Source organism: Malus sylvestris, chromosome 16 (assembly GCF_916048215.2).
Source record: "Malus sylvestris chromosome 16, drMalSylv7.2, whole genome shotgun sequence".
Classification (NCBI taxonomy): Eukaryota; Viridiplantae; Streptophyta; class Magnoliopsida; order Rosales; family Rosaceae; genus Malus; species Malus sylvestris.
In genome coordinates, this window is record NC_062275.1 from 16,342,502 (window position 1) to 16,369,873 (window position 27,372).

The following is a 27,372-nucleotide window of genomic DNA, read 5'->3' on the forward strand; positions in this document are numbered from 1 at the left end:
ACATGTCTCTTTAACATGACCGGTATAGTTGCAGTGATGGCACTTCAAGTGTGGATTCTTCCTTTTGTATTTTCCTTCGTTGGTTAGATAGGCCCTAGCTTCAGATACATTGGTCTTTATACCAATGTTCATGACTTTCCTTCGTACTTCTTCACATTGGATTGTTGTACATACACTGGTGAAGGAAGGCAGTTCAGTGTTCATAAGTATGTAGCTTCGTAGGTCTTCATATTCTGCATCGAGACTTAACAAGAGTTGGAATATCTTGTATTCTTCTGCCCTCTTCAGTAGCACAGATGCTTCAGTTGTATAGGGTCGATACAATTCCAACTCATTCCACATGCTCTTCATGCTGCCTAGAAGTTGTACAAAAGGCTTTCCTTTTTGTTGCAGGTTGGAAATGTCCTTTTTTAATTGAAACACACGTGCAACATTGTTCTGACTACCATACATTTCCTTGACAGTCTCCCATAGCTTGAATGATGATTCAGAATAATTGAATATTTCAGCTAGTTTACGTTCCATGGAATTTAGGAGCCAGGACATAATTAGCTGATCCTTGCATAGCCAGGTTTCATAAGTTGAAGAGGAAGAATCAGGAACTTCGATGCTTCCATTTATAAACCCTAACTTGGACATTTCACCTAGGGCAAGACTTACTACTCTTGACCAAGGCAAGTAATTAAACTCATTCAACAAGATTGAGCTTAATCTTTGATTAGGGTTGACATCCATCTTAGACACATTCAAGGAGGAAATGACCTATGAACTTTCAGCTTCAGACCCAGAAGGATTTTCTTTCGCCATATTGAAGGTTGAATAAGATCGGATGATAGTAATGCAGAAGCAGGTTATTTTCCCTGCTCTAATACCATGTTGCTTTTCAAAGATTGTTTTTGTATTGCTTTTCTTATCTGCAACGCAACTCTACAGCCAAATATAAGGAGGCTATCCTTCTTTCCTTAATTTATGCCATAATCAGAGGCTTTAGGAAAGCTAACAGCAGCTCCTTGAATTAAGGAGTTGACCACTATACAAGAATTGCTAAACATAAGAAAAAGAAAAGACAGCCGACACTTAGAAAACAATAACTAAATCCCTATTGTCCAAGACTTCCAATAGGTACGAATGGGAAATTGGAGCGTTAGTCCATCAATTTTAGTCGAGCTTTGCTCTCTGAATCAAAAGTCCAAGAGTATTGGTCTAGAACTTGTCACAATGTGAAACAACAATCCTTTTGAGGTTACAACTATGGTCTCTTATTTCCCTTTAAAATGTTTTATTTTGTAAGATAAAAAATGTTTTATTTTGGATGAAGGTTGTCACGGTGCTATCCAAAATAATTATTACTACACATTTTAATAAATTTACGATACAGACAGAATCACTTTGCATCCAATGTCTCCACATACATTCAATAATTCACACATGAAAACTTGGAATCAAAATTCTCCATTAGAACTGAAAGCATCTCCTTGGCGTAATGCGGTTATCTCTTGCTCGACTAAACAGAACAAACATCAGAATTAAAATTCTACAAGACTCAACACTTACATGAGTAATGAAAGAAAACAGGAATATGGTTTTGATTAGAGAACACTAAACTTGTTCGTTACATCATAATTAAGCGATTAGTTGCAACAGTCAATACGAAAGCATATCTTGAATTACTAATCTTAATGCTACCAGTAGCAATTACACTAAACTTTTTGCATCAGACAACATAACAACAACAACAGGCCAACCGTATTCACTGCATGATGTTCTGAAGCCTGTTTGTCAAGGAAGAAACACAAGGCAGGTGAGATTTGTCAAACAGAATTTCCATGACCTCTTGGACCACTTCACCTTTTCTTCCTCTTAGCACCTCCCTCACAGCGCCCTCGTCAGGCTCAAATCCATTGCCCTTCATCTGATTCAAAAACTCCCTTCCCTTCTCCACTCCCTTGTCCCTCTGCCGAGTAAAGCCCTCAAACACTGCTGTGTAGGTACCTGCGTTATGATGCATTTTCTTTTTCATCATATCCAGCAAGTTAACCTTGGCAGACTTAAACAAGTTTGGATCAGCAGAGAGTGCCTTGATGAGGACACTATAAGTGTACAAGTTATGAGTGATCTTAGCCGCTAACATGTGAAGGTAGGCATCGAAAGCTCCCTTAATCTTGCCAGCAGCAACATAGGCCTGGATGATAGTTGTGTGCATGACAAATGAGGGATATATGCCCGTCTCAAAGACCGGCTCAAAAAGCTCAAATGCCTCATCCCCATAGCTATCATCCACCAGACCACTGAGCATATCAAATCCAAATTTCATGACTGCCTCTCGATCGATGCGCCACTTTAAGAAGATTTCTTTCATCTCCTCATCATCGATTCTGGTGGCATATTCGAACATCCTGAATGTATCAACTGCATCTTCAAGATGGTCGTGGAACTCAAAATAACTTGGGTTGTCAAGCACAAGACCCTTATCTTTAATTTGCTTCATAAACTCTATGGCCTCCTCTATCACCTTCGTCTTGCTGTCCGACTGGCAGGCAATGGCCTCCATCACGAGGGTATAGGTACCGGAATCAGGCTGCATTCCCTTCTCAAGCATTTGTAGAAAGTACTTCTTGGCATACTGAACAGCAGAGGGGCAAAGATTATGGAAGGCGTGCATCTTGATGATCATATTGTACGATTCAGCCTTAATTGGGATCCCATATTCTAACATGAGCAAGATTGTTTCCAAGTCTTCTGGGTCGCCTTCTTTGCCTGATATACTGCAAAAATGGGTGCAATCAGATATTGCAATGGCATGTTAAACAATGACAGCAAGTATGTTAGATAATCTGGAACGAAATCTAGAATTGAGTGAAGGACTAAACCAGCTACATTAGGTAGACTCCCTTTTTTATATGGATCGAAATTGGTTGCTAACTACATAGCATAGCGATCAATCAGCACACAACAAAACTTGGATGTACTCACCATCTTTCTCCTTTAAGACTTTTATCCTCTTAGCTAGCACAGCCTCAGCAAACTCCATGTACTCCATGTCCTCTGCCTTAGCTCCCTTGGACATGGCTTCATAGATATCACTATTAGGTATTATTCTCTTGTCCAACATCTCAAGAAAGTATTTCCTGGCAATCAGAACGAAATCCGAGTCAGCAGACAGTGCCTTGATCAGTACACTGTAAGTGTACAAATTGGGGTCGACCCCATTGACCAACATGTGCTTGTAAGCCTTGAGAGCACCATTAGCCTTCCCAGCATTGGCGTAGGCCTCAATCACGACAGTATGGATGGCCACGTCGGGAATTATTCCCCTCTTGTTCTGTTTATAGAATTCATTGGCTTGATCAACTTGGTTGTCCTTTAACAAACCATGATACATTCTCCATGCTTCTTCCACAATCCAATTGGTGCGCATCTTTTCAAATGTTTGTTGCATTTCCTTATCATTAGTGTCTTTGGTAGCACTTTCAAACACCTTCCTTTGACGAAAAGCAGCTTCAACTAGGCCTTCAGTGATAAATGGAATTTCTTGATCCCTCTCAGCTGTATGAAAATCATCTGGAGGAAGCACAAACCCTTTAGCTTTAATCAGCTCTCCAAACTCCTTTCTATCTCTGCCCTCATCAAGTTTCTCAAACAAGGCAATGTAGGTGCCAGAAGTTGGCTGCAATCTTTTGTCCAACATTTCCACAAAGTACATCTTTGCAAACTTAACGAAATGTGGAAAATTAGGGTCCCTAAGGGAGCAAGAAGCAAGTTCTTTGATGATCACGGTATAGGTGTACGCATTGGGGGTTATCTCGTTTGCTAACATCTTCAGAAACACTTTGCAAACATCACTAGTTCTTCAGGCACTGGCATATGAGTCCATGACGGCGGTGAGGGGGACAACCTTGGGAACAATACCATTGTTGCCGGCCTGGGACCCGATCTCAGCAGCCACGTCAAGGTTGAGGCCGTATCTGGTCAATTCGACAATCATCTTGATTGTCTGTGCGCACATGCTTTCTTGGGTCAACATGTTTTGGAGGATTTGGTCGTAGTCTTTGGGGGCATATTTCATATCGTCCAATTGCTTCAAGTCGCTCAAAGAGAGGTTGCTGGTGGTCTTGGAGGAAGACGCCATTGCTGAAAATGAAAGGAACTTGTGATCGAAAACAAAGAAAATGACAAGTTTGTCAGCCAAAAACTAGTGAAAGAAGAGAGCTTTGTCACCAGAAACCAAGAAAATGAGACAACTTGTATGCAAAAACAAAGAAAATGAGAGAGCTTTATGTCAGCACTGTAAATCCATATGAACCCTAACTCATTGAACAAACGGGATACTCTTAAATATTTTAGCAAGATCTGGAAACTAAATGTATAACCAAACAAGATGATGAAAATACACGCCTGCTGCTTGTGAGGAAAAATAAAAGCAGAGAACTTGACAACACTTGTGGGTAAAACCAAAGAAAATGAGAGAACTTGGGAGAAAAAACAGAGAAAATGAAAGCTTTTGAGCAAAAACTAAGAAAATGAGAGAATTAGTGACTAAAAACTAAGAAAATAAGAACTCTTTTGGCCAAAATCAACGAGAAAATGAGAACAATTGTGGAAAAACCAAAGGAGAGAATTAGTGACAAAAAAAACTAAGAAAATGAGAGGGCTTTTGAGCAAAAAACCAAGAAAACAAGAGAATTAGTGACAAAATACTAAGAAATGAGAGAGCCTTTGAGCAAAAACTAAGAAAATGAGAGAATTTGTGACAATAAAACTAAGAAAATGAGAGAGGTTAGAGCAAAGGCACAGGAAAGGCGACAACTTTGGTGCAAAAACAAAAAAAATGGAAAGCTTTTGAGCAAAAACTAAGAAAAGGAGAGAGCCTTTGATTTTATTCAACAAAACATAAATCCCAACCAAAATGCTACAAAATAAGTAAATGATCAACCAAACCAACAAGAAGACAAGAGAAAAGAAACAAACCTGAAAATGCTTCCGGTGGAATGGATTCGTAGCTGCTGCGAGTGGAGCTTTTAGTATTTGGAGGAAACAAAGTAGAGAGCTTGAGAGGGATTTTTCAGTATTTTTTTCAGTGAAAAAAAAATGACGCCTGAGAGAATCTTAAAGGAAGATGTCAAAATTGCCACGTAAGCATACAACAGTTAAAAATGGCAACAAACTCTGCTTTGTTTCCTACATGGTAATTTTGACATTTTTTTTTTTAAAGATGCTCTCAGGCGTCATTTTTTTTTTCACTGAAAAAAAAAAAAAAAAACTGAAAAATCCCTCTCAAGCTCTCTGCTTTGTTTCCTCCAAATCCTAAAAGCTCTACTTGCTGCAACTACGAATAATATCGTGCCATGTGAAAGATGAATTAAAAGGAAGGATATGTGATTTTGGTTCCAGTTGGTTCAAATGAGGAAAATGACTTATGTGCAACGGGTATTCCAACACAATGATCTTCCGGCTCGCTAACGTAATGCCATGTGTAAGTCTATATTCACATGGCATTATATGATTGAGTCGAATATAACAGTCTGCAGTATACCCATTAGATGTAAAAATACTTTCACATAGAGCAGAGAAATGGTGCTATAATGCTTCCGTTTGAATTAATGACTGTCTGTGTGTCCGATTGAATCAGCCATATTGACCAAAAATTAAAATCAAGGGAGTGGTCTGGCTTCCCAATAATATCGTGCCATGGAGCTTAATTGGTTGTAATTATAAGTTAAATTTTTTTTATCTAGTTTGGTTTGGAATGCGATACGAGAGATATTAAGAGAGGAAATCTCACTAAACCTCAAAATTCTTTCAATATTAAAGAATAAGTGAGGATTTAGTCCTTAAATTGCTATTTGAATAAAAAATAAGTTTCTAAATAATGATTTTTGAGGCTATTATATCCAACTAATTTTCCATCAAGTTAAGGGCTGGTTTGGTATTGCTGTGCTTTGAAAAAAAGCTGCTATGAGAATAAGCGGCTGTGCTGTGAGAATAAGCGGCTGTGAAATAAAGCCAGTAGAGTGTTTGGTAAACTTTTTTGTGAAAGTGCTTTTGGAAAAAAAAGCAGGATGATAGTGTGTCATTTCATTAAAGGAGCACTGTAGCTCCGTGTGCTTTGAAAAAACTGGCTTTTTTTCAAAGCAGCAAATAGCAGCTTCAGCTTTTCCTTTGATTTTCAGCTTATTCTCACAGCAGCTTCCAAAATAAGCCCTTTTTTTTCAGTTTACCAAACACAAAAATGACCCTCAGCTTTTTTTCACAGTGGCTTTTTTTAAAATCACCTCAATCCCAAACGGGGCCTAAGTTACATGACTTGCTTGTAACACAGAATGAATTTAGGAACTCAAATTCTCTAACCCAATTAGGAGTAAAACAACAAAGAAAGAAAAGATTAGAAAGACCGTTCTAGCAGTTAGTTACCAACAATTTAGCAAAAATAAACCAATTTTAATTCAATGAATCTCCCAAAAACAAGAAAAAACGATAGAGCCAACGCCAATGGCGCACGAGGCCTACCATGCCGAGGTTGATGCTTAAAGCGAGTGTAACAAGCGCTCATCTTCCCATCAATATGGTCAGTTTATTTCCCATCAATGTGGAACAACACTCAAATTTGAACAAAATCAGAACCATATGTGCTGGTGTCTGTGATCATGAATCATCAGTGGTACGTCTACGGAATGTATCATCCTGCAACTTTCTTTTTGTTTCGAAGCAGCGAATATCAACCAAAACTGCAAACAGACAAGGCTTATTTGATCCTTTACGTGTGTTCGTAGATTCTTTTATGGCTGAGATACATGAAAAATGAATGATATTGATAATTTACAAACATTGACTACATCGAGCCTGTTGTATAAACATTCTCTGCCTATGTGTTGAGCCTGTTGCAAAACCAACCCAAAATATTCACGCGAGCTTCATAGTTCAGCATTTTACGACACTAATTCCAAGAACGACGAAAGCATTTTACCGATGCCACACCATTGTTTTCTCCACAAGTAATGCCCATTGTTTATGTGATAAGATATAATGCAGCTTCAAAGGGACTCCTTTTCTGGATATCCTGTATGGAGGAGGAAGTGGATAAATAGATCCAATACCCACAACTACAACAGATTTGAGGCAAAGTTGGAGCTTCCCACAAATAATAGTCAATTGATTCTCGAGCTGCACGTATTCGTAAAACTTGGAAGCATTCCGACAAGACAAGGTTTGAAACAAACCATGAAGGTAACTTGAAGTTAAAACAAGATGAAAACATATTCCGCCAAGCTACGGAAAAAACTGGAAAAGCAGCAAAGAAAGAAAAGAGGAATATGATTTACACACCAATCACATAAAACTGGAGAAAACAATGGTACAAATTAAACATACGCCAACATTCCTTCTAGGCTTCCACCATATATTACCCAATTATACATAAGAGAGGAAGCAATATCGATCTCTGATGCCCCGAATAAAGGCAATGCCGTCACAAAAACTCTTCAGCTGTGTTCAAGTCATTCAATATTTCAGACTTGACTTGTTCAGGCAGTGGAGCAGATGGCCCTGCCTTGGAGTAAAATCCGGCCAACGATCTTATTGCTTTCTCTATCTCAACGTAAGATTCCTGCAAAAGTGAACCAATCGAAAGGACTTTAGATTATTCTTAGCGATCAATCAACTAACTCGACAATTCCATTCCATGTCTTCGAACATACACGCAAACTAATTAGCTATATATACCTCTTGAGCCACCTCTTGTTGTCCTCTCCAAGTGCTCAAATACTCTCGAATCGATTCCTTCGCTGCATCTGCAGTTCGTCGAAATTTAGCATTATCCTTGGTGTCTTCGTTCAGTGATTCACGCAGTGTCTTCACAACCTCTTTTGCCGACTTCAAGTAAGCCCTTGGCAACACTTTTCCGGACTTTGTTTTCTCATTGGGATCGAACAGCGTTTTAAGAGCACCTATAACTCCATCATTTTCCTCTTCGCCATTTGACTTGTCATCGGCCCAAACCGGCGATGGTGCTAAGACATTGCTGATGGTTAAAACCGTTGCAATCGAAGCACCAGCACACGTTACAAAATGTCGGCGACTTGATGAAGCTTCTTGAGAGGGTAGCTCACACCTGGACCGCACTTTATCTGCGATGTTGCAAAACAATAGTCAAAAGAGAAAAAGCTGCCTAATGACTTCAACTATGGCCTTTCATATATCAACAAAAAAATGACGTGAGGAATTTTGGGTAGCCATTTCTGTGAGAAGTACTAAGGTCTCCATTTCAATTCAATCTTCCACACCAGGACGCGTGGATGGAATTCGTCCGCAACCACTGGGTTACCGGAGAACTGCAGCCTAACTACAATTCAATTGGTACAGGAATAGCAGATATATGAAACAAACTTACACTGTTTGGCAGGTTTGAAGGTATTATTTTCCCTCGTCCTGAAAAGTACGGGGAGGCAGATCTTTTCTGCAAGAAGAGCCATATTCTTCATCTTCAACTAATCTCAACCAAATGCGAGAAGAGCCATATTTGCACAGAATTTCACCTTCAGTGGGAGCAGCTTGTGGAGTTTAGTATCTGCCTCAGCTTCTTGCTTCCAAACTCTGCGTCTTCTGGTTTATCTTGTTGCCGGGGGATTTTTATCCAATGGGACACGTCAAGATATTTTGATAAACGTGAAGGATACAATGGTAATTTGATTGCTCCCATTGATGCTTTTATATTTGCACCCCTAAACTTTTGCAAAATTGGCTATAGAGCCTAAACCCTAAACACTAGCAAAAATTCATAATTACTATTTGATGTCTAGTTATTTTTATTTTTCTAAGGTTTAACAAGTGTGCTATTATTAAGAGAATCGTATTTGTTTACCATTTTCTAACAAGTTTAAGAATTAAGCATGTCACAACCCATCCTGGAATTTACTAAATTGAAGGGTATTTTCGTAAATTTTCACTTTAGGCTAGATATTTTGAAATGGGTTTGCTTTTGATCTTAATTGGTATGCCCAAGGGGGGCACCCTTTGATTTTGTCCCCGGCCTAATTTCACTTCCCTTTCTTCTCTCTAAGTTCCTAGTCCTCTCTCTCTCTCACTTTAACTCTCTCTCAAAATAGTTCACTCTTCCCTCAGCCCTCTCACAGCTCACTCTCATCCTTTCCTCTCCCGAGTTTCACACACACGGCACCACACCCACACACTCCAACCTTCTCTCCCTCAGACATTCTCACCTTCCTCGTTCCTATTTTCCCTCTGCAAACTAGGGTTGTAGCACCATGGAAACCGGTGCTAAAACTTGGTGAAATTCGGGGAGCATCAACCTCTAATTGGGTGAGCCTCGGAGTCCCTTTCTCTGTCTTAATGGTTGTTTGCCTTGATTTATAAAGTATGTATACCCGTTTTAGGTGAAGCTTTAACTTGAAAATAACTCGGAAGGATTTTCCCCAGATTCCAACATGGAATCCTGTGACTTCCAGGCCATTTTCCAACCAACTTCGGCCATGGCTGGACCAAATTTTGGTATAGATCTCTTCCCCTCCTCCGTAGCTTTAAATCCATGTATCGCATGACTTGTGTTGGTCGAATTTTGGGGTTGATCGGAGCTAGGAATGCTTAAGCGTTGTCAAAAATGGCCAACCCGATATTCATAAACCAATTTCGAACCCAGCTCTAGGCCTAACCCAACTTAGCTGACCTGGCTCAAACCCACTGAGCCCAACCCAAGCTTTGGCCCAACCTGTTGACCCGAATTTGACCCGTTGACTGACCCAACCCGACCTGACCAGAATGAAATATTCTGTCAAGGAATATTCTGTTAGGGAATATTCTTTGTGTTGATTTTTTGTTAACTTTTACAAAATTTGCCCTGGACCCTGTTTTGACGTCCGTTTTTCGAAATTAAATCATTATGATAGAGTTTTATTAATTGGACCATTTATGTGCTTAGGTGCATTTATTGCGGCATTTCCGTCTTTACTAGTTTGCACGGCTCTTCGACGATGAAGTATTTGTGAGTGGACCCCTTCTAAAATGCATATTTTACTATTAGAAATGCATACATGAAAAACATGATTTGTTGGTTATGTTTTATGAAACGTTTATGAGTAATTTGGATTTACACTTTATGAATTATTATGCTTTATCGACTTTACGTTCTCTGTGGTATATATGATTGATGACTATATACCTACTTATGAACGTGGTTTTACAATATGACGTTTCAGTTACTGAGTTCAGATTTGATATATATATATATATATATATATATATATATATATATATTAGTAATATTATGTTAATGTTTTTATGTGCTTACTTAGTGGTTATTCATACGATCTGCCTACGAGCGAATGATACTGCCTACGGGCGAATGATATTAATATATGGCTTCGACCGATCGTAGATTGGTGGCTTCGGCCGGGCATTTGGTTGGTGGCTTCGGCCAGAAGATACTTATATTGACTTCGGTATGGCGTTTGGTTGGTGGCTTCAGCCAGAAGATACTTATATATTGGCTTCGGCTGAGAGATGTAGTGCCTACGGGTGATTGTGATACTACTACTAAGCACAACACTATATGATATATGTTTTACGAAATGTTTTATGGCATGGTAGGGTTTTGGAAAACCTATTACATATTATGCTACTAGTTTTCATAAACTTTGGGGGTTAGTACGTTGATGAATTACTGTTTAAGTACTACTTATATATCAACTTGGTCCACTCATGTTTTGTTTTGCACCTCCTCAGGACTTAGAATCAAAGCATACAATCCTGGCATCAAGGCATTCCTGTATCGGCATCTTCGAGTCCTCTCGGTGTAGGGCCCATCCTTCATTCATTCAATTTTATATTATTCATTTTTAGTGTCTCAGATTAGTTGTATGCTCTGAACACAATCCACAATTGCATATTCATTATAATTAAATTTACAAGTTTTACTTATTTCGGTTAATTGTTTTTAGTTCTCATGCATCCTAGTATGGATTCGTCACCTTCAAGTGTTGACCAGTACGTGCCTACCTTAATGTTTGGAGAATATTAGGGTTGGGCGTGTCAAAGCGAGAGCGACGTCATTAGCTAAACAAAATCTTTAAAATCCTTTACACTATGTTTTGATGAGACAATATAAAAATCATGTTGGCGATTTTTTTGTTGTTGCAGTTGACATGTCCCGACCCCGATATTCCCCGAATACCCGGATAGGCACGTGGTGGCCGACACTTGAGGGTGATGAAAGCCATTTATTGAATACAAGAGTAATGATTAGGAGGAAATAAGCATGAATAATCATTAGAATCTAGAAGTAATAAACATAGTTTAAGAAAATGTCTGGAATGCACAGAACACGTTCTAAAACAAGATCACAAAAGAAAGATCATTACAAGATATCACACAAGTGAGTGATAGATTGCTACTGGTAGGGGAATGCCTCGTACGTCGTGTCGTAGTCCTCGTTTCTAAGACCTGAATAGGGGCGCAAAACAAAGGTGAGTGGACCAAGTTCATATATACAATAATAATAAAACACTTATCAAGATACTAACCCCCATAATTTATATAAAGAAAACTACTAGCATAATAAGTGATGGTTTTACTGAAAACCCTAACATGCCAAAAATATCTCAAAAGACATCGTGGAAAACAAAATATTAAACGCCTCATAGATCGTCTCGTAGTGCGATGTACTGCTAGTAAGATCACTGAATAAATATATCTCCCGGGCCTATGCCAGCACTGTGGTCTCTGCATTCGTAGCCAGAGATTACCAACTCCCGACCTAATGCCTGCTTCGTGTCCCTCAGCCCATAGCTACGGATTATTTCTCCCGGCCTATCTGCCAACACCAGATCCTCGCCCCAGGCGGCATAGTGTCCACTAGGTACGCACAAATTGTTACGCCTCTCATAAATAACCACTTCATAGTATAAAGTCATCCATCGTCTATACTATAAAGAGGGGTTTCTAAAACATGTTCTAGCATCCTATCGTCATCCATCAAATAGTTTACCAGTTCAAGGTTTTTATAGAAAATACGATCTATTAAAATATAGCTCAATATAGGCCAACAATTAATTCCTCACCAAAAAATGAGACGATAAACAACATATTTCATAAACATGCTTAACATAAAAATCAGTTCATAAACTCGTAAGGCATGCATTTCATTTATGCAAATAAACTATAAAATTATGTAAATTTTAGAAGGGGTCCACTCACAGATACTCCGTAGCAGCAGAATTGTACGAAAAATGATTAAGGAAATCCCCACTAGCAACTTCACCTAAGCACAAAAATGTACAATTTATCACACTCCCCAACTATAGAATTTCAAGGAATGGAAACGGGTATTGGGTTTGGATCCGGATTAGGGTTTAGGTTTAGGTTAAATAGGGTTAGGACCTATTGAGTTTTGGTTTTTGGATAGGTTTAGGAACAAAAAGGGTGCTTTGGGCTTGAGCCCAAACCCACATACACGCCAGCACACACATACACACCTGCATGCACAGCACACAAGCACACACCTACACACACATACACACACACACACACGTGCACCACACACTCACACATCACACACACACACACACACACACACACACACACACACACACACACACACACACACGCACGCACGGTCCAACACACACACACACTACCCACACACGCATGGCCCAACACACATACACTACACACACACACACGGCCCAACACACACACACACACTAACTCAGCCCCAAGCAAGGTACGGGCCGCAGGCCAAATAACCCAAAAATAAAAAACTGGGCTAGTCCAAGTAAGGGCTAAGGCCCGTAGGTGTTTTGAGAAGGCCTGTTGGTCTGTGGGGTGTCGGGGAAGGACACCGAAGCTGCTACAGCTCCGGTTGACGGCAAACTTGCAATCCAACACCCAAACCAAGTACCAAAATGAATAGGGAAGATAGCTGAAATGATGGGAACGAAAATATACCACTATGAGTCTCGACTGTGGTCGAGAATGGCAGGGTTGATTCACGGAACTCGTCGGGTTTTTTCGCTGGGTTCTGGAAAACAAAAATATAGGGCATGCACAAATTAGAACCTTCCACTTGAACTGAGAATAACTCAACAAAATAGAATAGAGTAGTGAGCCTTACCTGAGTTCAAGTTTCAGAGATTTGAAGCTCTCGGCTTCAATGACAGAACACACAGAGGTGTTCTACTGATGCATGCAGGGTTATAGCTGTGTTCCTCAAGTCCCAAGGATTCTAGATATGTGGTTAATCTGTTGGGTTTGATTAGTTTTCGAAGAGAAGGAAACAAGAGCTCTCAGAGCTCTAGAGAGAGTGAGAGTTCCCATGAGAGAGAGAGAGAGAGAGAGAGAGGGGTTCGAGAGGAAGTGCTCGGGAAGGAAGGGAAGAAAAGAGAGCTGAGAACCTGCCACTTGGCAGTTTAGGGGAAATAGGGAATCTAAATCAATGACTAGGATTAAAAGAGATAAGGGATTAAATTGATAAATTTACGCATGTTTCAGGGAGGAAAATAGAAATATAACTAAAATGTGGGGGTGGGTGTAACAACGGTCGATCGTTAGGACAAAATTTTGTGTTAGGGTGTTAAGACCACGCCATTTGAAAAACCACCCTTTATACTAGGATATAATCTTCATATATTTTAGTTTAACTATCAAATATAGCCTCATCAGTGTGAAAGTTACTCTAATAAGACAACCATACCAAATATTTTCTCTTGAATTGCAATAGGCCAAAGATTTGCTACAAAGTCTACATGCCATTGTAATTGACAATAAAAATTTGGGGTACCAAAGAATAATTAAAAAACTATGGGGTGAAATTGTAGTACTTTAGAGCAATTCCAGCCCAATTTTTTAGGTTGGCCTAAAGTCCAAAAAAAAGGACGACACCCCCCAAAATCACTGCAGCCGAACCTAATAGGCTGGCATTCGGCCCAAGCCAGCTTCTAGGTTGGCCCAAAACGTGATGAACAAAGGCCCGTCCTATGTGATGTCACGCTGGTGTCAGCATGACGTCGCATAGGCCCACTAATTTTTTTTTTTGCATCAGGCACCTGAGATACACGCACGAGTGGGCCCACGTTGGCGATAGGAAAAGCACAACGGGGCCCGTCGTATTAGCGCACTAACTTGGACCAAGGAGAAGCCACGTGGCTTGTTCTCGGTCGTTGGATTTCCAACGGCTAGTTTTCTGGACTGTTGGATTTCCAATGGTAAAAAAAATTGAAATTCAAACCCAACGGCTAGTGACATGGTGCATTATGGGCCGTCTGATCCTAAGATCAATGGTCCAAGATTTTTGGCCCAAAAAACGAAAAAAAAATACAAAACGGTCAGAATTATGACCGTTGGCCACATGTTCACATCTGGGCTGTTGGATTTGAATCTTTTTCAAATCCAACGATCCAGATTAATTAACTTATTAAAAATTGTTTTAAAATACAAAAAAAAAATAATTATTTTGTTCTATAAATACCTAACCATCATCTTCCACCTTACACCACATTTCAATATTTTCAATACTTTCAACCAAAGCTTTCATATAATTTTTTTGTGTGAAAAATATGGCTATGTGGAAGCTCATTGAAGATGTTACGTTATGTCAATGTTGTGTTCAAATTACTCACAAATAGTACGTTCAGATAATAACACGTGGCATGACAAGGTTGGTTTAAAATCTGATCGAAATCTTGTGTAAATTATTGTAAACAGATAGTGACACGTGGAGCGTCAGGATTGGTTGAAAATCTTATCGAAAATCTACCTTAAAAATAGTACTTTCAGATAATGACACGTGGCGTGACAAGATTGGTTAAAAATCATATCCAAAATTAAAACTAAATTTTATTATTATTAATTTATAAAAAAAATTTAATAATATTTAAATGGATTGGGTGCCAGCGCATTTTTTAGAGGTGGAGATGCATTTGTGCCAGCGCATTTTTTAGAGGTGGAGTTGCATTTGATCAATTACTATTCATTAAGATCAATCACTATTCATTTGAGTGGATTAAATGGTCTGGGTGCCATCGCATTTGATCAATTATAATAGCTGTTGTTGGGGCCAAATCTTCAATGAGCAAAGTATAATAAATCGACGGCTAGAAAATCATCACTAAGTAATGCACGTAGGGATTCGCCGCAGCATATAATTACCATCTAGGGTTTTAGGCATTACGAAGTCGCTTAAATCTGATCCTTTAAAAACCATCTTCTTCCTCACAAGCCCCCTCTCACCCGGCGCGCCCACACTCTCACACACAAGCACGCAGAGTTACAGAAAGCAAATAACCGCGAAACCCTAAGGTCGCAGCCATGGTGAGTTACTCGCTCCGATTCGATCCATTCGCTTCGACGTCTCCCTTAGTCTTCAATCGTCAACCCTAAATCTTAATCGGATTTTCCTTTGTTTTGCAGTCTCTCGTCGCAAATGAGGAATTCCAGCATATTCTGCGTGTGCTGAATACCAACGTGGATGGAAAGCAGAAGATCATGTTCGCCCTTACCTCCATCAAGGGTATCGGCAGACGTTTCGCCAACATCGTCTGCAAGAAGGCTGATGTCGACATGAACAAAAGGTTCATTTTTTCTTAGTTAGTTTTATCTATTTTCTGAAAGAAATTCATAGATCTATTTATTTCGATTTGATTAATCATTTCGGAGGTTTTTTTTTTTTGTATGTAAATGCAGTCAATTTAGTTGGGGTTTGTTTATTGCTCTAATTTATGATCGTAGAAATTATCTAACTTGTGTACCGCCATTTGATTTAGCATGAATTTAGTTTGTTTTGACCAAAAAATTTGCATCATTTTATGGCTGGAATGTATGATTTATTTTGCAGTTCTAAAAATCGGGTTGAATGTTTGTTTGCAATTGTAATATTTGAGCCGATTTTATTTGCAAATGCAATATTTGGATTCACCCAATATTGTCCCTTATGCCACTAATCAGTGATGTGGGTTCGCAAAAAGCGTTCCTCTTTTATTTTTTCATGTTTCTATTACTGTATGATTCATGCTTATGACAATCTAGTTCATTGGGCAACACTGCAGGGCTGGTGAGCTATCTGCTGCCGAGCTCGACAATCTGATGACTATTGTGGCAAACCCCCGCCAGTTCAAGATCCCTGACTGGTTCTTGAACAGAAAGAAGGACTACAAGGATGGTAAATACTCCCAGGTGGTCTCCAATGCTTTGGACATGAAGCTCAGGGATGACCTTGAGCGCTTGAAGAAGATCAGGTCTGGTTTCTATTCAATTCTCTTGTTGTTCAGTACCAGTTGTATTCTTGTTTTGAGTTCATGATATTGTTATTGTTTGGTAAATTGGTATGCTCATTGTTTCAATAGTTGAAGTTCTATACCAGTTCTATTGTTATGCATTGTTGTCAATTGAGAACTGTTCGTCATCTTAATTGTTCCAAGTCATGTATGTTTGTGGTGCTAAAGTTTTTATTATACCATATGATTGGTTGGCAGTATTGTTCAGTAGTTGACATTTGTTCTACGTTGTGCTGGCCATTTCTCCTAAATCATAGAAGGCTAACAACTTCATCTTAAATCCTACCATTTAAGAATACTTTTGCATACTCTTTCAAGAATTACAAATTGTAAGCTTTGACTTTTGTTCAGTTATTAGTTAGTTGAGTATCACGAAGACTTAGAGGTTCCATGTACATTGTAGCTTACAGCCACTCCCTCTACCCAATCTCTTTCTGTGGTAGTCAACTATATCTGGCTTTTCGGCTTTATAGAATCTTCTGCCCCTTTGTTGAAGCTCAAGACAAGGATATTCCTCTGATATAAGTATTTATCTATCGGATTTTTACTTGATGCTTGTTTCTAATGTCTTTGAGCGTATATATGTATTACATATTGAGATCTTTTTAACGATTGTTGTGCTTGGAGAGTGACTGGTGTTTCTTTCTTGATGTTCTTGATGTGCAGGAATCACCGTGGTCTTCGACACTACTGGGGCCTTCGTGTGCGTGGACAGCACACCAAGACCACTGGCCGCAGGGGAAAGACTGTTGGTGTATCCAAGAAGCGCTGAAGAATTTTACCACCTGTCCCGGATGTCATGTTGCGAAAGTTGTGTTACTTTTTAAAATACCCTCTAGCGTTTTAGCCTCAATCGACTTCAGTTTTGATGGATTAATGCAGTGTGTCTAGCTGTCGTTTATTTATATTCCTTGATTGAGACTGCTTGATCTTTGTGTTTGAGGACGGTATGCTATGCAATGGAATTCGATTCTCTATGTTAAGCTGATATTCTCAGTTTATCTGTTGTATCAACATTATTTCGTTCGGCCCTCAATCCTTTGCAACTCGCATTAAACTTTAGGCGCTCTTTCTAAATGGTCTAAAAGAGTCATCCTGCACATCTCCATCTATAAATAAAATAAAAGGCCAATATCGGTCTTACATAAATTTTATATTAGTAACCTCTCTCTTCGGTCTCAATTAGTAAAGCTTGTTTGATATTGTTTTTCTTCACAGAAGACTGCTTTATATTAAATTTTCGCATTACAAAAATGTTTAGTAAAAGTAAAATATTCTACTTATTTTAAAAATCATGGCCTATAGGTTACTTCTGTTTTAATAAAAAGTGGAATTAAACATTTAATTAATACTTTTAATTCTTGTAATACCATCATTAGTTTGTAAAAATGGCATTGTTTAATTTTTTTTTAACTCGTTTTATCTTTTAGAGAACAAAGAGATTGCCACTACAACCATTACAAATACTAACCTTACAACACTACTGCCACCACTACCATTACCACCGCCATCACAATTGCCACTAGTCTCGTTGTCCTCGTTGCCAATGTTCGCGCACCTGCCGCCACTGCCACCACTACGACCACACCTACATCCACAACCATAACCGCACCATTGACTCTGCCGCCACCCTTATAACCCTTGTTACCTCTACATCGTAACTGCCACACCCTGTAATACCACAAACATTACAACTACCATCACCATTGCCACTACCACTGCCGCTGTCCTCACCACCGCTATCATCACCACCTCCCTCACCACTCTCACCATTGCCGACGCATCGCCAATTCTTCCTAAACCCTAAACCCTTGAATGAGTCCTCATAATTAGTTTGTAATGTCATTAAAAAAAAGAAAAAAAAAAGAAAAAAGGAGAAAAATCTGTCCTACAAGTACAAAGGCTTTTCCGAGTATGGAAGATTCGAAACAAAAGGCCCGATTACGCATCCGTAAAGACAAAACTTATAAAAAAACTCCCAGCAAACAGGAAACATTGTCCTCCTCATCCCTCCTCTCCCACTTTCACACTCTCAGTTCTCTCTCTCTCTCTCTCTCTCTCTCTCTCTCTCTCTCTCTCCTTCTTCTCCTTTTTAATTTCATTCATTTAATTTATTTATTTTCCTCCAAATCCCTAACCCCAGGATGGCCGGAGGTCCCCATCCCAAGGGCCCACCACTCCACAGGCCATCTTCTTCTGCCTCCGCCTCCAGCCGCAAATCTCGCTGGGAATCCTCGGCCAACGCCGCCGCCCCCAGCACCACCACCACCACCACCACCATCACCAACAACAAAAACCCACCCGATCCCAAATCCTCCAAGGCCAAAACCGGCCCATCCCCAAAACCCAGCCCCGCCCATCCCAAGCACCCGCCTGGCCCCTCTCCCGGAACCGCTCCCTTCCCCTTCTCCGACCCGGCTGCTTTCGGCCCACCACCTCCCCCGGTATACGATTTCCACATGCTCGAGCGCCGGACTTTTGTTCTTGCCGATGGTAGTGTTCGATCCTACTTCGCTCTTCCGCCCGATTATCAAGACTTTCCTCCGCCCATGAACCCGCCCCGCCGGTTCATGCCATTTGGTCCGGGTGGATCGGGCGGGCCGGGTCCGGATTACTGGAATTCGCTCGGGCTCGACGGGCGTGGGCCTGCAGAAGGGCCCGCTAAGAGGAAGTACAGCGGAGAAGAGGAGCAGAGGGACAAGGCAGAAGAATTGGCGATGCGTCGGCAGCAACTTATGCAGTATGGGAATCCAAATGGGTTTTCGGTGGGTCCCGGAGGAGGTCGGCCAACGAGTAGTCCCTTTCGGCGGGAAACGGGCGGCGATGAGGGGAGGGCTAACAAGTACATGAGGATTGGTGGTGGTGGTGGAGGTCATGATAGTTTGGGGTTTAGGCAAGGCGTTGGTGGCGGAGGTGAGAATGCGGGTCTGAAGCATCTTCAAGTTGATCAGAGTGCGTTGAAGAAGGCGTTTCTTAACTTTGTGAAGCTGATTCATGAGAATACGCAGCAGAGGAAGACTTACTTGGAGGATGGGAAGCACGGCCGTCTGCATTGTCTTGCTTGTGTCAGGTCTTGTGCAAATTAATTGCTTTAACTATATTTTTGTTCTTCGATTACGTTCGTTGTTAGTATTGGTAATCTTTCGTTGAGTTAGGTATCATTAGTTTATACCTGGAACCCGAACTATTCTAGCTGTTACTTTTTCATTTTCGTTCTTCCCTTTGCCATAGGAAGCCATCAGTATCCAACTAGCAGTATTAATGCGTTATTCATATCGAATGGCAGCAAGAAACCTTTTTGGAGCTTTAGGAAACTTTCCGTTCATCAGTTAGATTCGGTGCTTACAATGCATTCATTTTGAAGGAGTATAGTGAGGTCAAATAGGGTCTACTTAGACTTAAGAGAGAATTTGTCTTAAGAGATGTAAGTTGTATATACGTATAGAGTTCGTTTTCAAATGCAAGTAGGGTTTACTGATTATGTTGTCTTTGTTGTTGTTCTTGGCACTCTATATTTGGTATTAGCTATTTGGTGAAGTTGAAGGATAGCCATGTTGACTTCTCGTAAATGTTTTAATCTGCTTTTGCGTGAAATTATCTTCTTCTAGGATATAGTACCTCCCACCTAATGTTTAAGACATGCTTGCACAAGGATATGCACTTTGTGCTATGTGCTGTGGTAGGCTTCAAGGAAAAGTCATTTCACATTTGGTGGATAATGAAGGCTGGTTATATCCTTGAAAGCGAGAATTGTATTCCCTTTCTGTAATTACAAGGGTTGCACTTGTTTTGTACGAGACTTCATTGTAGGTTTCTGAAATCTTGCGTATTGCTTCAGTCGCTAAGCAACAGCTTGTTGCATGGTAGCTTCTGTTTATGGTGTCTCTTCAAGGAGGTTTTTTCATGTCTTGGTTTTTTACCCCCTATATGGAACTGAAGGTTAGTTGTAGAATCTATTCTATCATCTCTGAACTTTACCAACCTTACTTTTTTGATACTGATGGTCTGAGTTGTTTGATAAGTTAGACTATTCTTTGAGGTCTGCAATTCTATATATCAACTATCAAGTGAATATTACAGCAAAGTGTGCTTATTTGGCTTTGAAGGCTGCAAGGCCATGTCAAAGAGTTCAATGGATGTAATGTCGACAAGTTAGAAGCTTTAATGTGTTTCTGTTTTGAATTTTTAGTTCATTGGTTATCCTTAGTGATAATTATAAGTTAAGACTTGTGTGGGTGCACACATATGATGCTTATTTTCTATGTAAATTCATATAGAGTTGGTAAGTATATTGTTGTGTGGGCATTTGATGCTGACCTGATGCAAGCCATTCAATGCAAAGTCAAAAAGTTTGTTCGATATCCTTTAAAATGATAAGTAGGTTTATGAGAATATTAGGAAGTTGCTTGCATATGTGAAAAATTCATGAATGATTCGTAGGATCACTATATATTTGTCATTACTGTACTGTGGGCATTGTGAATGTGTGTTTAGGATTAGGAAGAGTCTTAGTACTTTAGGCTTTTCCCAGATTTCTTTTAGAGATCTATGCTCCAACGAAGTTTGGAGTATGATGAGTCCTTTAATTGCTGTGTAAGGGGATGTATATTTTCTATTTATAGGTAAAATAGTCTATTACCTTCTGGAAAGCGCTACAGAGAGGAGAGAACGAGTGTCTCCCAAAGTTCGTTTTCTTTTCATGTTATGCTTTTCTTAGATTTCCCTTTAGAAATCTAGACTCCGACAGTGTTTGGGGAATCATCGGTCCTTTACTTATTGTGTAAGAACGACTTGTTATTTACGTATGACCTTACTATCAGTCTATACCCATATTATCTTATTATCGTTTATAGTGAAGGTGGTTGCTGATTATTCCTAAAGGTCAAGCGACCAGGTTGGTTTAGCCTAAAGCTGATTGAGATGAGCTTTTGTTTTGGTGTTTCTGACTTTGTCATGTCAGGCTAAGATTCAGTGGGCTGAGCTGGGTCGTATTTGACTTGGGCAAGTCTCAGTCCATCCCAGCTTAGATCCCTGATTATTCAGTGCAACTGAATGGAAGTTGGGTGTGTCCATTTGATTTGATCCATGCTCTGTTCCCATAAGAGTGTTGGTTGTGTTTTGTACAGTTGTTTTAGATTGTTACGAGTGCTGCCTAACTTGTTGCAAAATGGGCACTAGCTCTTTCTTTATGAGCTGTTGAAGTCGAGAGGCTGAATTTGTTCGATTGAATCTTTGTTTTGGTGTTTTGGAATCATTGGAATCTAATTTTTTCCTTGTGAGAATATGTATACAAGGAAGCTCATGCGCATGTGCATGTTTATTACTTAGCAGGATTTCGGTGGTTACTAAGAGCTTATACTTTGAATTGTATTAACGGTGCATCAGTGTACAAACTGGTATGCTTGCTATTCCCGGATGAATCCATATGCTAATATCCAATACTATCTTCTTTTTTTTCCTGGTCTCAGATGATGAAGAGTAATATCTAGGATATTATCATTTAGTTTCCTATTTGTTATGGAATTCAGAATATTTTGCATCATTGAGGAGCAATGGGTACGACCTGCGTAAAGCGGGAGCCTTGTGCACTGGGTACGACCTTGTATTGAGGAGCAATGGGTAACCGTGTTCCTATATTATTTAGTTTCCTACATTATCAGGCTTCTAAGTACTGGTAACTGTTTTGTCTGCAAGTATATCTTTGCTTGCTCTTTTTGAAAACTTGTTGCTTTTCGATGACCTTGTATTGTGAGGAATGTGAGGCTGTATTACAATTGCTATTTAATACTTGTTTGTGACGTGGTTTACTAGATGTCACTTGGTTCCATATTCTGTTCTTGTTTGCTCAGCTTCTGTTCTTTTGTTGGTTAGTGGATGTAGTGGAATGGCATTGATTATGCGGCACACACCATAACTTCCCTTTCAAACTTCATTCTTTCTATCCTGTTACTGACAGAAATAATTATGGAAATGTGCAAGGCATGGATCTTGTAGAAAATGCTTGTTGAGCTTATTTTATTGATAAGGATTCCGTTTGCATACATCTCCTTTCTGTTTCCCCACTCGAAAGAATCGGATGCCTCCCGACATTCTGTTACTGACTGGTTCATATTGGTTGATGCCCTTGTTGACATCCAAGTTCTGTATTGAATGTGAGTCATAAAGGACTTTGTTGGGTGACAAATTTTTTACTATTTTCTTCTTTACACATGTTTTTGTTCCATTTCAATAAGTTGGGTTTTCTTGCGGTTAGCTTTGCATTCATGTGGTTTGACTTATATTTAGTGGTATGTTTCTTGTATGAACTTTACAAGAACCTCTTCTAATTGATTCTCTTCAAGTACTACGACCTCTTATCCTTTTTGTTTCTGTATAATTTTTAAACCTAGACCACGTACCATCACATTCACATGGATTATTCCACATGATTCATTTACTAGAACACTAGGACTTTCTTTGTGTACGAGTCGAACAGACAATTTAGTAGGTTGAAATAATATGAATGCAAAGACTTAAACTATTACTTTGCATTGGTTGAATCGAATACCAGTTAATGGTGTGTGTGGCTCAGTTGACCTGGTCTGTTTGATAGAGTTTACTGTAGCGTAAGTTTTGTGCAAAGTTTAGAGGCCAATTTTGCTTAAGTAAGGATTACATGAGAATTTAAGGTTGCTATTTTGATGTTGATGTCGATATTTGTTTTCTTTTTCCCCCTCTGAAATTTTTGCATTAGTAGTGGAAATTAAATGCCACTGGCGTGCTAGAGAATCTAGTTTTTATTAGTTACAATAGGTGCATTTTTTGGCTTCTTATGTGCAGTAATTACTCCGTTGTTATATAGTGCTACAGTTCCCCGTCTAATTATATTGTTATCTATCAGCCTTGTGTTTAACACATTTATTATGTATACTCAAGCTTACCAAATTATCCCTTTTTGTTGTAAATTATTTACCTTGTGTCAGGGTCTTACACTAAGTGAAAATACCTAAGTATTATCATCTGATGGAACTAAGAAAATGAATGTTTATATATCGTGATATAATTATATCAGCTCACTAGGATATCCTTGGTAAATGCATCTTCGTCATTGCCCTGTTGAGTTCTGAAGTTGTAGGGTCGTAATGCTATCTAAGAGGTAAACCTGAAATATATTGTTCAATTCCCTTGGTATGCATTATTTCAGGTCCTCTAAAGATTTTCCGGATATGCATAGTCTCATCATGCACAGTTACAACTCTGATAGTGCTGACATGCGGGTGGATCACTTGGGGTTGCACAAGGCTTTGTGTGTTCTAATGGGGTGGGACTACTTGAAGCCCCCGGATAACTCAAAAGCATATCAGTTTCTTTCTGCTGAAGCAGCAGCAGCAAATGTGGATGATCTGATTATGTGGCCACCTGTGGTGATAATTCATAATACAGTTACAGGAAAGAGTAAAGATGGCCGCATGGAGGGTTTGGGCAATAAAGCAATGGATAGTACTATTAGAGGTATAGTACTCCTTCATAGTTCATATTTGCTCATTCTTTATGATTTTTCTATCAGAATGTTCATTGGAGAGGTTGGTCCCAGGTCAAGTACATGCTCTATGTGTGTCCTATTTTAGCTGTGAGCACTTCCTTTGAATCTGTAAATGCATATAGTATATTCAGATGCCAATTTAATAGATTAAACATCTGTATTGGATGGAGTGAACAACCTTTCTTAGTACAGCATACAGCATACAGCATACAGCATGTGTATTTCATAGAATATTACTGCTAGGTTGCCCTCCTCCTGGGGAGTCTTAGATACAGCATACAGCATACAGCATACAGCATACAGCATACAGCATACAGCATGTGTATTTCATAGAATATTACTGCTAGGTTGCCCTCCTCCTGGGGAGTTAAGTTAAATAGTTTGGCATAGAATACCAATGTTTACAAAAAGTTTAAGCCATAGTATCTTGCAAGGATGTTCAAAGGGCTTACGGGGAGGTGAGATGAAAAGAAAAGCCACGCATGCTAGTACCTCTAGTTTTACTGTCACCCTTTACAGTTGATTTGATTGAGTGTGGAAGGGGAGGGTCTTGCTGGTTCATGTGAATCAGTATTAGTGCCTCCCTTCATAATAGATATATTTATGTTATATAATTTATTTGGAACTTTTTTTTTTATCATACTGGAATGGCTTTATATCGAGCTTAGTGGCATAAATAGAATGCATTTGCAACTGTAGTTTGCAGGGATTATATGATGTGGAGATTTGTTGTTCCATATAATCTTCTTTGGTGTGAGATACTTGTGTTCTCTGTGGCAATTAAAGTATGGTTGAGATGTGCATCTCATGAACGGAGCCTAATGCAGGGTTCCTAGTTTATGGACTTTATTATTATTGCATTGCTCTCTGATCACCAGGGAGAAATTTTGATTGGATGGATCTCATTCTTTATTTTTAAATGGTTCTACCAATGGTTTGTTCTCTTGTTTGGGATAGTAGGTATCATGTATCTTTTTCAATCTGCTACCACCCCCTGCCTTTACTCTTGGATCAGTTTGACATTATTAATCATTTTCTTGCTTTTACTTTGGACCGAAAAATTCCTAATTTTCGTGATCTAGTGACTTTGGACATGCAATAACTAACCTCTGTGATCCAGTTCAGTCCAAGTTTTATTATTTTATCTCAGTTGAGCCAGACTGTTGTACTAACTTTTAATAGTTGCATTTTCTTTACAGCCCTTCCTGGTTGATTTATTCATTTTAAATTTTATGTGGTGAATGAAATAATCTTATGCATAAGCTTGGCTTTTCCTCATACCTGTACAACCGCTCGTAGTGTTGGTTAAGAATGAGGGAATCTGGTTAGGATTACCAAGGTTTGTTATCCACTATTTTGCTATATTTGCTTGAGAGGTCTTAGCTAGTTTTGCTAAATGGTGGATTTCTTATCCACTATTTTGTATTTTGCGTTTTTGTTTTAATAAATTGTCATCGTTTCTTCACCCCACCCCCCCCCCCCCCCCCAAAAAAAAAATTACCAGGATCTTGGGGCTTCCAATGTTAAAGATCATCAAGCACAATGAATTCTAAAGGCTAAGTAGCTAGTTGTAGTTTGCTTATTATTTGGTTGCATCTGAATTACAACTCTTTCAATTTGAATTATTTTTTTCCACTGTCTGCTGACTGTCACAAACTTTTCATGCCTCACCTAAACCTGTAAGCTAATTGAAAACCATTGTATTTAAGTGGGTTTGGACCTGTTATCACATCTTTTGCCCCTCATTATTGGCACATTTTGTCATCCTACATGATAAACTTCAGATCCTTCAAGTCCATGTACTTGAACGTCAAGCTAGTTCAGCCAAAAGTGGCAAATTGGATAAACCTCTTACTGAAGCGAGACAACCAAGAAGGGGCAGTGTTTGGCATAACGAGCAATGTTCTCTCAGATCTCCCATAATATAAGATATCTGTTTGTGCATGTGGTTAGCTTTTTTATTTCAAGTTCAACATGATGCCAGTTGTATAATTAGGATGGTGACCTTAGCCTTGGTTGGAGAGTTGGTTCCTTGTTGCGTGCTGCATTACACTAGGAATTTCAGGTGATACATTGGGGTTTGGAACCCAGTCGAGGAAAGTATGGGTGAAAAAGCCGTGTTGCTGTTAGCATATAATACAAACTTTTTTCTTGTTTGGTTTTTAATAGTTTATCCTCGTTTTAATGGATCTTTTGTGCTTGTGCATGTTACAATTGATATTTGCAGTCTGTCATATTGTAATTACTCTGGTATATAAGCGTTTGAGACTCTACGCTTCTCTTTTATATATGTTTGGTAACTTCAGTTCATTGAGTCACACTTACATATGGTATATTAACCTTGAACCATGTTGGAGCATTTTGGACATTGGTCTGGTGGTCATTGAACGGTTAGGGCCATAGGGGGTTCTTTAAGTCACTTTGGATTTTGTATTCAGAAGCTGTGCCTTTTATGGCTGTTGGCAGCCATTATCATGACATTTCACGTGGATTGATTATGGAGATTCCATTCTTACCCTTGATAATTGGAAGGGCCTCAACGTATTTATAAAAAAAAAAAAGGTAGGTCCTTCTGACAAGTTACTTGTTTTCTCATGTAATTTGTTGTAAACAGATCTTGGATTTGGAAGTGGGAAGTCGAAATCCTTGTACGGTAGAGATGGTCATTTGGGTATGACTCTGGTTAAGTTTTCCGGTGACGAAGCAGGTCTTAAGGATGCCATTCGAATGGCAGAGTTCTTTGAGAAGGAAAATCATGGACGCAGGGGCTGGGCTCGTGTACAGCCCCCAATGCTCGGCAGTAAGGATGATGAAATGAATCCAAACCTTGTGAAGTTTGACGAAAAGACGCGGGAGAAGAAGAGGATCCTATATGCCTATCTCGGAACTGCTTATGATCTAGACAAAGTTGATTTTGACACAAGAAAGAAGGTCGTGATTGAAAGCCTTGGGGAACACAAATCATCCAAGTAGATTCCTGATAGCATTCAAGGTATCGTAGTCTGCTTCAATACATGTGCCATTTATTCACTTGAAGACCATATGATCCTCCTCATGGCCTTTTCTTTTCCTTTTTCGGGTTCAGGGTTCAGGCATCTCATGGCGTCGTAGGTGATGGAAGCAGGTGTGTGTAATGCTAATATATGGGCAGCATTCTCTAATGTCGCAAGGCTTGAAGACTGTCTGAATGCCCGCCCAATCATTCTTGGACGGAGTTTTTGCCGCTACAGGTTTGCTGTATGGGGACATAACAGAAGAGAATTCAGTGTAGCAAAAGGATTTAGAGTGTTGTGCTTGGATGGTTTCTGGACTTAGCAAATTGTATGACAGACACAGAGTCATAGCAAGCAAATAATTGTTAGCTTACTTTTTTGGGTGAATGGTATTTGTCTTATTACTAAGTTCATAAGTTGTAGTTGAGTCTTCTTTTAACTTGTTTGATATGTTAATGGCAAAGATGTTGGTTGAACTATTGCTCGGAACATTTGCCATGGACTTCACTGTCACGTGTTCAATGCACCCTTATACAAGTTAATCACGTGACACACAAAGGTTGCCTTGAGATTTTTTTTT

At 39.4% G+C, this 27,372-nt stretch overlaps 4 protein-coding genes and 1 long non-coding RNA gene across 5 annotated transcripts; 3 read left to right on the forward strand and 2 right to left on the reverse strand.

The window, feature by feature from the left end:
- Window positions 1-1,750: 1,750 nt before the first annotated feature.
- Window positions 1,751-3,817, reverse strand: LOC126609156 (pentatricopeptide repeat-containing protein At5g65560-like). Its single transcript, XM_050277151.1, has 2 exons — window positions 2,974-3,817; window positions 1,751-2,757 (listed from the first exon to the last, which is right to left on the reverse strand). The coding sequence occupies exons 1-2, from the start codon at window positions 3,815-3,817 to the stop codon at window positions 1,751-1,753; spliced, it is 1,851 nt and encodes a 616-aa protein (XP_050133108.1).
- A 3,388-nt stretch (window positions 3,818-7,205) lies between these two features.
- LOC126606252 (photosystem II D1 precursor processing protein PSB27-H2, chloroplastic-like) lies at window positions 7,206-8,615 on the reverse strand. The gene is made up of 3 exons (XM_050273610.1): window positions 8,387-8,615; window positions 7,720-8,123; window positions 7,206-7,603 (listed from the first exon to the last, which is right to left on the reverse strand). The coding sequence occupies exons 1-3, from the start codon at window positions 8,475-8,477 to the stop codon at window positions 7,466-7,468; spliced, it is 633 nt and encodes a 210-aa protein (XP_050129567.1). The 5' UTR covers window positions 8,478-8,615; the 3' UTR covers window positions 7,206-7,465.
- Window positions 8,616-15,155: 6,540 nt separating this feature from the next.
- LOC126608562 (40S ribosomal protein S18) lies at window positions 15,156-17,254 on the forward strand. The gene is made up of 4 exons (XM_050276508.1): window positions 15,156-15,315; window positions 15,415-15,575; window positions 16,050-16,238; window positions 16,944-17,254. The coding sequence occupies exons 1-4, from the start codon at window positions 15,313-15,315 to the stop codon at window positions 17,047-17,049; spliced, it is 459 nt and encodes a 152-aa protein (XP_050132465.1). The 5' UTR covers window positions 15,156-15,312; the 3' UTR covers window positions 17,050-17,254.
- A 965-nt stretch (window positions 17,255-18,219) lies between these two features.
- Window positions 18,220-27,271, forward strand: LOC126608558 (uncharacterized). Its single transcript, XM_050276505.1, has 4 exons — window positions 18,220-19,347; window positions 23,461-23,768; window positions 26,414-26,791; window positions 26,885-27,271. Exons 1-3 carry the CDS (start codon window positions 18,422-18,424, stop codon window positions 26,770-26,772), a joined length of 1,593 nt encoding a protein of 530 aa, XP_050132462.1. The 5' UTR covers window positions 18,220-18,421; the 3' UTR covers window positions 26,773-26,791; window positions 26,885-27,271.
- LOC126608563 (uncharacterized) lies at window positions 23,775-25,275 on the forward strand. Its single transcript, XR_007617906.1, has 2 exons — window positions 23,775-23,985; window positions 24,096-25,275. It is a non-coding gene; the product is annotated as an uncharacterized LOC126608563 (long non-coding RNA).
- Window positions 27,272-27,372: the final 101 nt, after the last annotated feature.

Coding starts and splice junctions, on each gene's coding strand:
- LOC126609156 (XM_050277151.1), bottom strand. CDS start 3,817: ATGTTAGCAAACGAGATAACCCCCAATGCGTACACCTATACCGTGATC. Junction 2,758..2,973: donor AGTCTTAAAGGAGAAAGATG/GTGAGTACATCC, acceptor GCAGTATATCAG/GCAAAGAAGGCGACCCAGAA.
- LOC126606252 (XM_050273610.1), bottom strand. CDS start 8,477: ATGAAGAATATGGCTCTTCTTGCAGAAAAGATCTGCCTCCCCGTACTT. Junction 8,124..8,386: donor CTTCAAACCTGCCAAACAGT/GTAAGTTTGTTT, acceptor GCAACATCGCAG/ATAAAGTGCGGTCCAGGTGT. Junction 7,604..7,719: donor AACAAGAGGTGGCTCAAGAG/GTATATATAGCT, acceptor TCACTTTTGCAG/GAATCTTACGTTGAGATAGA.
- LOC126608562 (XM_050276508.1), top strand. Junction 15,576..16,049: donor GATGTCGACATGAACAAAAG/GTTCATTTTTTC, acceptor GCAACACTGCAG/GGCTGGTGAGCTATCTGCTG. Junction 16,239..16,943: donor GAGCGCTTGAAGAAGATCAG/GTCTGGTTTCTA, acceptor CTTGATGTGCAG/GAATCACCGTGGTCTTCGAC.
- LOC126608558 (XM_050276505.1), top strand. CDS start 18,422: ATGGCCGGAGGTCCCCATCCCAAGGGCCCACCACTCCACAGGCCATCT. Junction 19,348..23,460: donor CATTGTCTTGCTTGTGTCAG/GTCTTGTGCAAA, acceptor GCATTATTTCAG/GTCCTCTAAAGATTTTCCGG. Junction 23,769..26,413: donor AATGGATAGTACTATTAGAG/GTATAGTACTCC, acceptor TGTTGTAAACAG/ATCTTGGATTTGGAAGTGGG.